Source organism: Fusarium keratoplasticum, chromosome 3 (genome assembly GCF_025433545.1).
Source record: "Fusarium keratoplasticum isolate Fu6.1 chromosome 3, whole genome shotgun sequence".
Taxonomy (NCBI): Eukaryota; Fungi; Ascomycota; class Sordariomycetes; order Hypocreales; family Nectriaceae; genus Fusarium; species Fusarium keratoplasticum.
The window spans coordinates 4,705,985-4,719,902 of NC_070531.1; the positions used below are offsets into that span (position 1 = coordinate 4,705,985).

Consider the following 13,918-nt stretch of genomic DNA (forward strand, 5'->3'; position numbering starts at 1 on the left):
GAGAGGTCGAGATCAAGGTCCGAGGCCAAGATGATGAAATGTCTCTCGTGAGGTCCCCCGGCATGTGGGGGATCGTGCCACAACCCCATGGGTCCCCGCAGTGGCGCTCTTTGGTGACATTCACTATTCCGCAAGCGTCCAAGTGAGCTGGGGTAGTTCGGAGCGCATGGGCATGGCGTCAGGGGTTTGCGGATTCCCGGAGGAATGTTCGGGCTCATCTCCGACGGTTAATGTGTGCATGCTGGATACCTGGCACTAGATGTGGCTAAATCGTTGATCATGGATGACTCCCTTCATGCGAGTGGTGCGGATTTGGGGGCTAGATTACCCCTCAATTACGGCACGGCAGCTGGTCACAAGCTCTGACGGCACTTCACAGACGTGCACACAACGGGACCAGGGGTTGAAACAAGAACCCCACGGGGTCATGCTGGTTTCATTGCCAAGGCTAGGGCGGCTACATAGCTACTCTTACACCTTTACGTCCACAAGCTCGGCAACCGTGACAGTGACAGGTCCCAGAAGCCCGCTTTCAAACAAGGGGCTCGACTCGTCGTAGTGCTTCCAAGAAGTGAAAGTCACCCTCTCTCCAGGCTTACGGGTGCCGTCGTTTCCAAACTCATCCCCATTGTTGTACCCTCTGCCCTCCAAACCCTTGGCAAACCAGTCCGGCCATTCCTCGATGGCAAAATTCTGCTGAGTCCAGTTGTACTTGTTCTCTACCGGTAACTTCTCGTCTCCAATAAGCCTGTTTGGTCAACGGTTTGTGACCTCCACCTCGAGACCTTGATCTTTCCCATTCACCTTGACTGAGGCAATATTTTCAACTCGGCCCAAGTTCAGTAGTACACATGTCTTTGCACCCTTGCTCGTCTTGGTACCGTGATCTTTGGGCAGTTGGAACTTCGTCTTGTAGGTCGCTGTTCCGGAGAAATGGGCGACGTCGAAATCCTCGTGGTCCTTCAGAGATTTGAGCTGAGGCAATTCAATTGTGAGCGAGCCGCGCTTCTTGGGCAGGCGATCAGCAGGAAACGAAACCTCCCAGCTGCCATTGAGGGAGACAACTGGAAGAGAAGGCACCTCAACGCTGGTCTTCGTACCGCCAGCAGAAAACGTGTATTTCCACCGCGGCGGAAAAGGGCTTTGTCTGACCCTCTCAACTCTATCGGCGAAGGAGAGTTGGGCTGTGGCAGTCCCTGCTCGAACAATGCTTTGATTTCAGCCGCCTTCAAAGGCTCAGCGTGAACTTCAAGCCCAGCGAGGTCACCGTCGAACCGCTTTGGCATGCGTGCTGGCGCATCTGGCTGTCCCAGACCTGGATGCACAATGTTGCTTGACTTTGTGCCCTTGCTTATCATTTCGCCATTGACATATAGCGAAAGCGTGTCATTTTCATACACAATAGCGAAATGAGTCCATCCCGAGACGGCAAAGTTGTTGGCGGTCTCATTGAGACCAATGACAGTCTTGGGGCTAGAAGTTGTCGCCTCCCCGATCTGAATACCGTTGGTTCCCAGAGAGAGTGACATTGATGCATGTCCATCCCCATATGATGACGTGGGGTAAATGATGTAGTTTGAAGTGCCAAACTGTGCAACCTCCGGCTTTGCCCATAGTGTAACAGCAAATGAAGACGAAATGTTTTGGTGAGGCGTTGCCACGAAAGACTCGAAAGGTGTCGCCGCCAAGAGCTGGTGCTCGTCTTTGGACACTGAATGAAGACTCTTTCTCGCCTTCCGTCGCATGACAACGACGATAGACTCTGGTGGGTTAAAGTTATAGGCCAGATTCGTGCGAGGGCCTGATCGGCTACTGATGACAAAACCAACAGTTTCGCCAGTAGTGGGATTCAAGATCTTTGGATATCCTTGTCCTCTGAGGCTGAGTAAGACATCAACCTGCTCCCTAAGGCCGTTGTTGGCGAAGAAAACATCTTCTGAACCATCGGTTCTCTGGGTGTAGTAGATCGCAGAGTCATTGCGAGAAGAGGTGAACTCCAGATTTGGTGCGAGATCAACGGCTTTCAAGGCTTCGGCAGCGGTCATGTTTGTGAAAACGTTTCCACTGCCAGCGAGGCCCTAGAGCGATTTGGCGAGTTTAGATATCTCTTGGTTGGTGTCGTCGAGACCAGCTCCGCGGGGCTGTTGTAAGGCACAGTAGCTTGTGATGGCTCCTCGCTGATGAAGCAAGCGACTTCATCGATAGAAGGAAGATCAGCAGTTCTGAGTGAGGCAGCCGTCACGGTTCCGAGGGCCCCGTGAGACTTCACAGCCCAATCGGGTAGCCTGGGCGAAGAAGAGACATCGATCCCAGTAATCCACGTTGGGCCGGAGGGAACCAGTCAAAGATATTTGGCCTTGACCTGGTTGAAAGTAATGACAGCTGGGGCATCCATCTGCCTCAAGGCTGGAGCAAACACGGTAACTAAGACAGATATCCAGTCGACAGAATTGTTGGAGACAGAAACTGACCACTGCGGAGGATAGTCGCGGGCACCATCGAAAGTGTTGAGAGGCAGTTCTGGTATAAGATAAATCGCAATAGCTTGAGCGGTGAAGGATTCTTTGAAAGCGATGTCGAGTTTTGCAGATTTCGATTCCAGCCTCAGTGGGTTTATTCTGTCAATTGTTGATGTGATGTTGGTCTTGACGGCGGTCTCGTTGATGCGAACTTCTTGCACGGCGTCTCGAAACACTAGGTTTCCCTCTCCTTGACCGGTTAGATAAGCCAAGGTGAAAAGGTCTTGGTACACGCCCAACTTGCTGAAAGGTTTGGGTAGGGTGGTGTCACTGGAGGAGTTGGCAGTGATTCGGCTCTCCGTCCAGACCAATTCCTTCATTGTCTCGTTGACGGGCAAGGCATGACTGCCAACACCAGAGTATCCCGGAGAATTGTGCATTGCCGCCTGCATGCCACGTTTTCCAAGACCCTTGACAGCGTGAACAACCAAGTCGAGCCATTCAGGGCTGCCATAAGTCACAGGCCCTTCTGGTAGCCCGGCTTGAACGTCTTTGATGAGGGCACCGCCGTAACCAGCCTCTGCCATGGCCGCAAGGTCTTTGTCGAGGCCATCATCGTTGATGTTGCCGTTCATCCAGTGCCAGTAGACATGGGGTCCGAGGTGAGGTTTGGGTGAAGCAAAGTTCTTAGCGAGAGTTTTGGACTCAAAGAGGATCTGGGCGTTTCCACGAGCAGAAAGGGCGACAAAGGAAACGAACAAGAGAATGACGGTAGAATGACCTAACGCGAGAGGATACATGTTGGTGGTAAATGAGAGGCATTGTAGAAATCGCGTTGTCCATCTTAGCAATAAACAGAGGCCACAAGATGAATGTAATTATATCCGTCTCTTCTGTCATGCCGCAACCCGGCCCATAGCCGGAGATGCGGTACCATCGTCTCCGCATTGAAAACCTGGGGCCCCGCAAACTCCGTCACCCTCTGGTCTTGCAGAGACCAAGCAAGGAATTTAGTGCCGGACTAACTGTCGGGCTTCGTGGCCGGCCATCTGCCCCGCCTCGGGCCATCATGATAAGAAGGAGGTGTCGAGCCAAGACGCAAGCAATGTAGGTATTTGGATACTTCTCTAGAACATCGTTTCAACTCAGTATTGCCAAGAAACATGGCCAGTTACTCCAACATGACTTGGTTGGGTTGGGTCCTTGTGGCTATTCTTTACGCATCTTCACCAGCCTCAGGTTTGCCCACCTGCGATGGACGCCCTCCAATTGCCACGACGAAGAATGGGACGCTCAGAGGCTTGTATCTCCCCGAGTTCCATGAAGACCTCTTTCTGGGCGTTCCCTTCGCGCAGCCTCCTCTCGGCGACCTGCGCTTAAGGCATCCCGTCTCACTGAACGAATCGTGGCATGGCGTGCGAAACGCTACCAAGCGAAGCCTTACTTGTCCCGGTTATGCCGGGTTTGATAAAGGCTTGGACTTGGGAGAAGGTGAGCTGATACAGCATACGAACGTCATCAGGGTTTGGCTGACAAATTATCGATGGAGATTGCCTGACGGTCGATATCGTACGACCAGCTGGTGTGCGCGCAGATGATGAGCTTCCCGTATATGTGTGGATTTACGGCGGAGGTATGAGCCCCCCAGCATCGGCAGAGTATGTGATCTGACGTGGCGGCATAGGTTTCACGGCTGGAGGCAGTGCTGATCCTCGCTACAACACCTCGTACCTTGTCAATGCTTCAGTGAGCATCGGCAAGCCTATTATCGCCGTCTCGATCAACTACCGTGTCGGCGGGTGGGGCTTTCTCGCCTCCAAGGAGATGGAGAAGGACGAAGCGTTGAACATTGGCCTCTTCGATCAGCGCCTTGCTCTCAGGTGGATTCAGGAAAACATTCAGGGTTTTGGTGGCGATCCTCGCAAGGTCACCATTGCTGGAGAGTCTGCTGGAGCTTTCAGCGTGGGTTATCATCTTGTCGGATTTGAAGGCGACAACGAGAACTTGTTCAGAGCTGCCATCCTGCAAAGTGGTTCGGCCCTGGGTCCTTCAAGTGAGCATATTCCTAACATTTCTAATGCATTTGTGCTGACCCAATCATAGTTCAACGTGTAACAGGCAACTATCAGGACATTTACAACAATGTCACAAAAACTGTTGGCTGCTCCAAGCACAAGGATACCCTCCATTGTCTTCGTCATGTCAAGTACGAGACTCTCTTCAAGGCGTTTGCTCCCTTCGTCGTCACACCCGTCCTAGATGGCAAATTCCTCACTCAGCTCCCTTCGGCGTCCTTCAAGAAGAATCAAGTTGCCAAGGCCGCAATCTTGATTGGCTCCAACACCGACGAGGGAACCGCCACCTTCTTTGGTCCGCGAGGAACTTTGAACACTGATAAGGACGTCGCCAAATATCTGTCCACCATGGGATCTGGGCTTGATACCAAGACTGTCCGCCACCTCATGCAGCTTTATCCAGATGATCCAGCTCAGGGATGTCCTTTCAATACGGGCGAGGAGCGCTTCGAACAGAACGGGAAGCAGTACAAACGTGGGGCTGCCATTGTGGGGGACTACGTCATCCATGCTGGACGACGTACAACAGCCGAATACTTCACCTCTTTATCTCGACGCCATCGGCAGCCCGTCTACACATATCGCTTTGATCAGGCACCGTGGGATGATAAGGAAGAGCTTGTTGCCACGGAAGCTCCCGTTTCCAGCACACACTACGCGGAAATCTGCTTCGTTTTCAACCAGGAGCCAAGTGCGAGTAAGAAAAATTCCAACTGGATTGGTCCGCATCCCGAGTACTACCAGCTTTCAAAGCTCATGTCTCGAAGCTTCATATCCTTCGTCCATGATCTTGATCCAAATCACCATGGAGTCAAAGGAGCCCCTAGATGGCCAGAGTATGGACAGGGCCAAAAGAACTTTGTCTTCAAGATCAACAACTCCTGGGTTGAAAGAGATGATTGGAGAAAGCCTCAACTTGAGTATTGGGGGAAGATTTGGACCAAGTTGGAGACCTGACGTTTCTAGGTCACGGGGATGATTGAGCGGACGTTGACGGAATGTTGTGGGGTAGAGAGATGATCTGATAGGCCAAAGAAAGATGAAGGCTCAGACGTGAATCTGATTGGATAGAAATGCCCCACAAGCGAACTTTGTGACGTAGCTGGCGTTTCTAAACTTGGCCCACTCTCAACAGCCAATTCCATCTTGTGAGAACACCAAATAAACAGTACCTAAGTTACACCACCCTATGGAAGCTTAAGACTATGAAATGGATTCTGAATAATCGAAATCTATTGCATTCAAGTAACAAGCAGGCTGAAGCCACAGTTATTAACTAAAGCTATTACTTATCGCTGATGTTGCTACTTATCCTATAAAAAGGGGAATACAACGGGTCAGCTACCCTACATCATTAACATTTCTCTTTTCCATTTTCAAGCAAGAGGGCATTTGACGCATTGGTAAAGGCAACAATAAGCATCCTACCCCAATTGAAATTGTGATTCTTTCTCAATGGTTGGGGCGAATACTGGTGATTGAGGCGAAATTTCCCGGAACGTTGTACGGTGTCTTCCCCGTCATTTTTCGTTCGGGGTTGTGCCGAGAACTGTTGCGACCTCCGCCACTATACTCATTTAGCCTGCAAGAACGAAGCGAGGTCTGAAGATCCGGGGTTGACGCGGGGTATTCAATGGAATTGACGGCTCAGTTACTGCGTAGTAGGTTCGGGTTTATTTACCTGTGCAAGGCCGATGTTCGTGTCCAGTACCGTACCTTTTGCGCACATGTCATTCGCAATGTCTCGCCTACTCTGGAGCTGGTGTCTATTCACCTCAGTGGCTCATGCCATCTGGAACCCCATAATTTCAGGATGGAATCCAGATCCAGCTATCCTTCGAGTTGGAGACGATTACTACATTGCCACTTCCTCTTTCGAATACTGGCCTGGCATTCCAATTTATCACAGTAAGTACCCGCATCCCGTCTGGTTTTGATGTCATCTGATGTTTTCTAGGCAAGGATCTTTCCAACTGGAAACTGAAGTCCCATGCTCTCACAAGACCTGAGCAGCTGCAGCTCTATGGAACGCCCACCGGAGCAGGTAAGCACTCATTTCGCTCATCCCGTTTCTCGACACGTTGACAATCGACATCTGACATTCTGAACAGGAGCCTGGGCACCTAGCCTGGCCTATTTCGACGGAAAATTCTGGCTGGCGGCCATGACGCGATGGACTTATGACCCCGTTGCGCGCGTCTGGCCCCGAGTCTGGTTCATGTCCTCAAACGATCTCAAAACTTGGTCAGACCCTGTCTGGGCTGAGCCATGGGGCATTGACCCAGAGCTCTTCCGTGATCCCGTATCCAACAAGACATACCTGAACCTGATGGCTCCAAACAATAACAAGGATCGACTTTGGGGCCTCTCTCAGTGTGAGGTTTCTTTGTCATCGGGCAATTGTGTCGGGCCATATGTCAGTCTTTGGAACGGAACGTTGCCGCACAACAACACGGCCAGACCTGAAGGACCTAAGATGTACCACAAAGATGGCTGGTACTATCTGCTCATTGCGGAGGGTAAGTTTTGTTGCCCAAGTCATCGGATCAGTTTCGTTAACATTCCTCAGGCGGCACAGATCAGCAGCACCGATCAACTATCGCAAGGAGCAAGTCCCCGTCTGGTCCCTTCGTTAGCGGCCCACACAACCCTCTCCTGTTCAATGGGAAATGGGGCTTTACCAATCTGACTGTTCAGTCAACCGGCCATGCTACCCTTGTCGAGAGTGCGGACGGAGACTGGTACGCTTCATTCCTGGCTCGTCGTAATATCAACGGCACATCTCCCCTCGGTATGCCTCCTCATAGATTAATGTGTGTTGGCAAAGCTAACAATACTCAGGACGCGAAACGTTCCTTACCAACGTTGATTGGAAGGATGGTTGGCCCGTTTTCAACAAGGGCAACCCAATCCTCTTGAGTGAGCAAGTTGAGCCAAAAGTTGGCCACCGTCGGGTTCCTCCCAAATGGGTCGATGACTTCTCGACGAAGGAGCTCGACCCGTCATGGTATCAGCTTCGAACACCCTACACCAAGAATTACGACCTCAAGAAAGGCCGACTGGTTCTGAAGCCCAATGTCTTTGGCCTCAGCGATCGAGATACTCCGGCGGCTTTACTGCGCAAGCAAAAGTCCCTCAACATGACGTGGTCAGCCGAGCTGTCCAGTTTTCGCGGAAACCTGGGTCCCAGAAACCGAATCGGAATCTCTTCCTATCTCTCAGAGTTTCAGCACCAGGACATTGGTATCCGGGGATGCGTGAACCAGACGGGAATGTGCATCTACACAGAACTGAACAAGAATGGAACGCAGGAAGTAAGTTGTCAGAAGCCACTGCCGTAGGACTACGGCTAACACAGACAGTATTGGCAAACACCCCTCAATCAAACAAAGGGATTAAACAAGGGCTTCCAGTTACACATCAGAGCTGAACCGCTTAAATATCACCTCGGCTACAGCGTTGAAGGTGACAAGCCGACCTATGTCACCACAATCGCATCTTCTTGGCAGGCGTTTCCACCACCAGGCTGGTTCGTGTTTAGCGGCGCGTCTTTTGCCCTTTTTGCTACTGGAGAAGGCGAGCCTTGGCCATATGACGCACCGGAAGTAGGCTTTGAGAAGGTCCGGGAGACCTACTACGAGGAGGATATCCCGGACTTTGATCGATGGTAGTGACGGCTGGTCAACAACATGGAACGTGCGCTTCAGGCCTGTTGGCATTCAAGACACTTGGGCGCCGGTTGTGAACCTGCTCATATGCATGCAAATGCTTGAGATAGTGAATATTTATGTCACATCTGCATCATTACAGTATCACGGGCTATGATTATTTGTGCGCTCCTAGTATTTAAGATGGTACTCTTCCAATTGGTTGTTGTTGTTGTTGTTGTCATGATGTCTGCGCGATGAACTCGCTGTGATGCCCAATTGCGAGATGTCGGTCACGTGCAACAATCCAAAGCGTGATTGGTTTAGTGGTAAAATTCTCCGTTGCCATTCGAGTAACGTCGGGGAGCCCTGGGTTCGATTCCCAGATCACGCATTGCTGAATAGCCTCTTCCGTGGTCTTTATGATCGGGAATTGGTGTTCCTTTTGGTTTTTGCATTTTTTGGAGTGGGAGAGAAGCAAATCTAACACCATCGTTGTCATCAAATGATCTGCTGTCTAAATGCGGAAGGTGGAGCCTCACCCTCTCACTGGCGCATCCACTCATCGGGAGGATCCCCGGGACCTTTTCCGGGCCCGATATGAAAGCAAATGTATTGAACAAATTCCTTCAAATCAATATTTCTCATAGGCTTGCAATAAGCCGCATTTCGATTATATCTTGGGTTTACTGTTTGTTTCTTTTTTCCGGTATCTTTACCGGTTTACGCCATATACATTCTCTTGTTGCTCTTGGTGCCTCTCTTCTCCTCTCTCCCCATCGCCTGTTCTGTTAGATATGACGCTCCAATCTGTGGGCACAGCCACCCATCAGCTGGCAAAGAAGCGTAAAGTTTCGGTCAGTCGTTGCAGCCTTCTTGGGGTCTAATAACTAATGCCATTCATCAGCAGTTTGAAGACTCAATTATCAACGGCTTGAAAGAAAGAAACGGCGAGAGTACGCAGGCGAACGGTGGCTTGTCATTAACCACGTTTAAACACCTTGAACTTCTCTACTCCCCTTCCGTTGGAGCAAAGATTTGGGGTATCGCTGAACGAGACCTCGACTCGGTATGGCGCATTAGCCTATGGCACAGGCCTCCTCATCCACTGACAAACGAGGTAGTCCGAGCCACCTACATGGTATCCAGAGTATACCAAGCCAGGAAGCACCGGATACGTCTATAGGGATCTTTCATTCTGGACATCGGGGTTCTTTCCCGGTTCCCTTCACCTCCTCCTGGAACGTACACGGAAATTTCGGAGCGAGTTGGACTTGCTCAGTCGCAACTCTGAAAAGGAAGCTTCTCCTCATGTTCTCCAGCTCGAGTACGAATAAGGCCCTCCCTGAAACCATGATAAAGCTGCTAACAGTGATTTACAGACATGCTTGCAAATGGTGGACTGAGAACCTCCACCAAAATGCCTCCCTCCTCGGCACGCATGATCTCGGGTTCATGATCTTCCCCTGGGCTCGTGTGCAATGGGATCTTCACCGTGATCAAAGGGCATTTGACACGATGATGAGGGCGGCAAATACGCTGGCTGATCGCTTCAGCGAGACCACTGGTTGCATGAGGTCTTGGGATACGTGCCAAACAAAGTGCTACTCGTTTACAGATACCAGCAAAGACTTTCTGGTAATCATCGTGAGTAGAGCCTACCTCTTGCTGGCTCCATATCTGACATGACACCCACCCAGGACAACATGATGAATCTTGAGCTCCTCTTCTGGGCTGCGTCACAGACTCCCTCCCGAGCAGAGTCAACTCGCCTTTTCGACATTGCGGTCGCCCACGCACGCACCTCGCAAAAGTATCACGTCCGCGCCGACTCGTCCACCTGTCACGTCGTCAACTTCGATCCTTCGACCGGAACCCTCAAAGAGCGCCTTACGAACCAGGGTTATAGCCATACATCGTGCTGGTCTCGCGGTCAGGCGTGGGCTATCGCAGGATTTGCTGAAGCGTACAAATGGAGTGGCGAGGCTTCGTTCCTTGACACCGCCAAGCGCTGTGCCGACTACTTTCTAAGGAGGTTGCCTGACACGCAGATTCCTCCTTGGGACTTTGACGCTGCCGAAACGTCTGGCAGCGCGCAGCAACCTCCTGATACGAGTGCGGCGCTTGTGGCCGCGTATGGAATGTTGGTCATTCATCAAATGCTTCTCAGCCGTAGCGAGAAGTCTTCCTATCTTGAACATGCACTACGAATCGTGGACGCTGTTTGTTCTAGACACTTGAACCCTTCGGCACACGGGAAGGAAAAGAACCGTTCCATCGACACTGTCGAAAACGGCTCTGGTGTCTCCGTGTCGCATGTGGAGTGGGATATTGACGAGGGGGACACGATTGTCAACGGAGCGACGATTAACAATTTCAAGTTCGCTCCGCGCCGATGGGCCGATCATGGACTGGTTTATGCTGATTACTTTTTTCTTCTTGTTGGAAACAAGCTTCTAGAGATGAATGTTCTTAGGCAGATGTTGTAGACGATAAACATGTTTGATCTTTTGCTCTCTATCTACTCTAGTTCTAGAAATATCATGTGGTTTACAGTGATCTAAAGATTTACTTTTGTTCCCGATGCAACTATTGCCGACCGCTATGGAGCGTAGCGTGAATTTACCAGGATTGTAGTTGTTAGCTCCTCTGTTAATGGCTTGGTTTGAGGTTTCAATGCAGAGAATGCGGGGATCCCTGACATTCCATGTCGCGTGAGTTTCTGCTGGTGGTTTACCAACAGCCCTTCCCCGGACATTGGCGCGGTTGATCTTTGATGGTGACATGACGCGACTTTCGACTCTCGCTTGATGCTTCGGACAAAGTTTCGGCCCAGCGCCGATGGCATCAAACAACCTAGAACCAGCTATCGATCGGCCTGGGTGTTTCGACACCTGACCTGACAAAGGGCGCTAGATGTGACTAGGAAGCGGGGCCGGTCCAGAACGAGTTCGAGTCTTCGGAGTAACCCCGATAATTCCCCCGGACTCCAGAGTGCAACCCCCGCGAGATTCGTTGTGTTGGATCATGACACTCCAATGGCGGGAGAAGAACATCCAAAGCTGCAACAATATCAAGGCCGCGCTCGCACTGGTTTGACTGAAGATTATCCCCCTCAAGACACTCACGACTGTACTTGCAATCACGCTGATCAGCAATACGGGACTCAACATGACGAAAGACGCTCAGGTGCAGCACACTGACTCCATCACCTCTGCTAGAGCAGTGGGTGTGGAAGGCAACAATGTTGCAGATATCGAGGTATGGCACAATTAGATCTTAGTTCTCACTAGGGCATTATTCTAACCGCAGAGTTTAGACCGCCAACTACGCAGGTGCTCCTGTTGAGATTGACGACGCGACCAACAAGGAACTCTTCTGGACTGTAAACAGGCGCATCTTGGCCTGTATGCTCGGAACCTATTTCTGCCAGTCTCTTGATAAGGGTACTCTCGGTTTCTCTTCTGTCATGAACATCCAAGAAGATGCGAATCTTCATGGACAGCAGTTCTCGTGAGTCCACACCTTACCACAACTAGCGAGCAAAGCTGACACCAACAGATGGCTCGGCACAATCCTTTATATGGGCGTCCTCGTCGGCGAATACCCCACCAACCTCCTCCTCCAGAAGCTCCCCGTTGCGAAATACCTGGCTGTCAATGTCTTTTGCTGGGGATGCGTCATTGCTTGCTCTGCGGCTGCCAAGAACTTTGCCTCGCTCATGGTGGTTCGGTTTCTTCTGGGTGTTTTCGAGTCTTGTGTGCAGCCTTCCTTCATCATCATGTAAGTTTTCATGGCAACATGGTTCTCTGGCTTGTCTAACATGGCTCTTAGGACGAGCATGTGGTACACGAAGCGGGAACAGTCTATCCTCACATCTCTCTGGTACTGCATGACTGGCGTTCAGCTAATGGTACGAAACATCCTGCAACAGTGGTTCATTGTGCAGCAAGCTAACAGTTCAACTTGCTAGGTCGGCGGTATCATTGCGTGGGGAGTTTCTCACTATAAGAACGGTGTCATCTACTCGTGGCAGCTGCTCTTCCTCGTCCTCGGCCTGGCCACCTGTGTCTGGGGCGTCTTCATCGGCTGGTGGCTTCCCGACTCCCCCATGAAGGCCAAGTGTTTCAACGAGGACCAGAAGCGTCTAATGGTCGAGCGTGTTCGAGCCAACGAAACCGGTATCCAGAACAAGTCATACAAGCGCTACCAAGTCGTTGAAGCCGTGACGGACCCAGTTGTCTGGTGCTATGTCATGCTTCAGCTCACTTCGACTCTGATCATCGGTGGTTTGGGTGTTTTCTCAAACCTCATTATCTCTTCGTTTGGCTTCACCTACCTCCAGACTCAGCTGCTCAACATTGCTCAAGGTGCGGTTACCATCATTGTCATGGTTGGAAGTGCTACTTTAGCAACGGCTACGAGGCAAACTGCTTGGGTGATGCACGCATGGACTGTGTAAGTGACTTACACCCGAGTTTCCCTTAAATCCGCGACTGACATTTCTCTCAGCCCTGCTATCATCGGAACGGCAATCATCTACAGCATCCCACCAAACCACTCCAACCGTGTGGGCTTGCTCATTGCCTTCTACTGCACCCAGTTTTATCTTGCTGAAGGCAATCTGATCTTTTCCTTGATTTCTCGCAACATTGCCGGCCAAACTAAGAAGTCGACTACTCTGGCCATTACCTTTGTTGCTTGGGCTGCTGGCAACATGACCGCCCCTCAGGTATGCCTGACCCTTCTTAGTTCTTAGGCCACAGCTAACTCGCTCAAGATCTTCCAAAAGTCCGACGCGCCTCGTTACAAGCATGGTTTCACCGCCCACTTCTGCCTTTACGGTCTCTTCAACATTTTCCTCGTCATTCTTCGCCTGTTGTTGACTCGCCGAAACATCTCGAAGAAGAAGGCGGCCGCTGAAGTGTCTCACGCGGACGCTGGCAGTGAAAAGGGATCTCAAGAGGATCAGGTCCAGCACCGCAATGCGTTTGCTGATATGACGGACAAGGAGAACCCCGACTTCCGATATGACACTTAATCTGGTGTCTGGATTCCTGTTGACGGAGGATGTCCAAAGGATGGATGCTGGGCTGGGTGTGAGTTGATGGGAGGATTAGCGATAGGGCTGCTTAACTTCTGGGGTTGGGAAGTCTATTTTGGAATATACTCTATATTTTCCATTCTGTGAACATCAAGGCAATCTTGAATAGGCCTCGTAGTCATTATGTTAGCAAGGTCCCATAGTCGCTCTAACTGACTTATAATAGGGAGTCCAACTACTCGTTTCGCAAATGTTTCACGTGAATTGAGATGAATGCCTATTTCATTAGGGTGAACAGACACCGTACAATAGGTCTCGTGATCTGGAGCCTATGCAGAGGCAGGTGGTCAATTCTAGATGGTATAAGCCTGGCTCCGGTGTCATTGAGTGCCAGAGAGGGCTCAGTCTCACTTGTTGCACATGAATGTTGTGGGAAGCGAAATGTTTCAAGAACTCAATCAAGTGCTGTAATTGGATAGATAACATTCGCTTCAAATATTTATGTAAACTAAAGATAACCCAGCGACCATGGTGAAGCTGAAGTAAACATCTTAGCAGCGCTTGTAACCTCACTTTCAGCTATAACAATGCCTACGCTGAACTAATTGATTTGACAACTGGTTTCTAATTGATGCTTGGAAAAAGAAACCAACAGTAGGCTCTCGCCGAGGCTCTTTTGTTAACGTGACTGGC

General features: G+C 50.7%; 6 protein-coding genes across 6 annotated transcripts; 4 read left to right on the forward strand and 2 right to left on the reverse strand.

The window, feature by feature from the left end:
* Positions 1–471: 471 nt before the first annotated feature.
* NCS57_00475600 (uncharacterized protein) lies at positions 472–2,045 on the reverse strand (the record flags this gene model as incomplete). Its single annotated transcript, XM_053054708.1, has 3 exons — positions 472–696; positions 805–1,064; positions 1,115–2,045. 3 exons carry the CDS (start codon positions 2,043–2,045, stop codon positions 472–474), a joined length of 1,416 nt encoding a protein of 471 aa, XP_052916868.1.
* A 296-nt stretch (positions 2,046–2,341) lies between these two features.
* Positions 2,342–3,259, reverse strand: NCS57_00475700 (uncharacterized protein; the record flags this gene model as incomplete). Its single annotated transcript, XM_053054709.1, has 1 exon — positions 2,342–3,259. The coding sequence occupies one exon, from the start codon at positions 3,257–3,259 to the stop codon at positions 2,342–2,344; it is 918 nt and encodes a 305-aa protein (XP_052916869.1).
* A 381-nt stretch (positions 3,260–3,640) lies between these two features.
* NCS57_00475800 (Carboxylic ester hydrolase) lies at positions 3,641–5,491 on the forward strand (the record flags this gene model as incomplete). The annotated part of the gene is made up of 4 exons (XM_053054710.1): positions 3,641–3,950; positions 4,009–4,092; positions 4,144–4,512; positions 4,563–5,491. 4 exons carry the CDS (start codon positions 3,641–3,643, stop codon positions 5,489–5,491), a joined length of 1,692 nt encoding a protein of 563 aa, XP_052916870.1.
* Positions 5,492–6,273: 782 nt separating this feature from the next.
* NCS57_00475900 (GH43-C2 domain-containing protein) lies at positions 6,274–8,205 on the forward strand (the record flags this gene model as incomplete). The annotated part of the gene is made up of 6 exons (XM_053054711.1): positions 6,274–6,442; positions 6,492–6,578; positions 6,646–7,053; positions 7,104–7,325; positions 7,376–7,848; positions 7,897–8,205. 6 exons carry the CDS (start codon positions 6,274–6,276, stop codon positions 8,203–8,205), a joined length of 1,668 nt encoding a protein of 555 aa, XP_052916871.1.
* A 773-nt stretch (positions 8,206–8,978) lies between these two features.
* On the forward strand, positions 8,979–10,670 carry NCS57_00476000 (uncharacterized protein; the record flags this gene model as incomplete). The annotated part of the gene is made up of 5 exons (XM_053054712.1): positions 8,979–9,038; positions 9,089–9,250; positions 9,306–9,508; positions 9,564–9,828; positions 9,882–10,670. 5 exons carry the CDS (start codon positions 8,979–8,981, stop codon positions 10,668–10,670), a joined length of 1,479 nt encoding a protein of 492 aa, XP_052916872.1.
* A 682-nt stretch (positions 10,671–11,352) lies between these two features.
* Positions 11,353–13,222, forward strand: NCS57_00476100 (MFS domain-containing protein; the record flags this gene model as incomplete). Its single annotated transcript, XM_053054713.1, has 7 exons — positions 11,353–11,442; positions 11,501–11,694; positions 11,743–11,964; positions 12,016–12,094; positions 12,155–12,639; positions 12,694–12,913; positions 12,962–13,222. The coding sequence occupies 7 exons, from the start codon at positions 11,353–11,355 to the stop codon at positions 13,220–13,222; spliced, it is 1,551 nt and encodes a 516-aa protein (XP_052916873.1).
* Between the last annotated feature and the right edge of the window lie 696 nt (positions 13,223–13,918).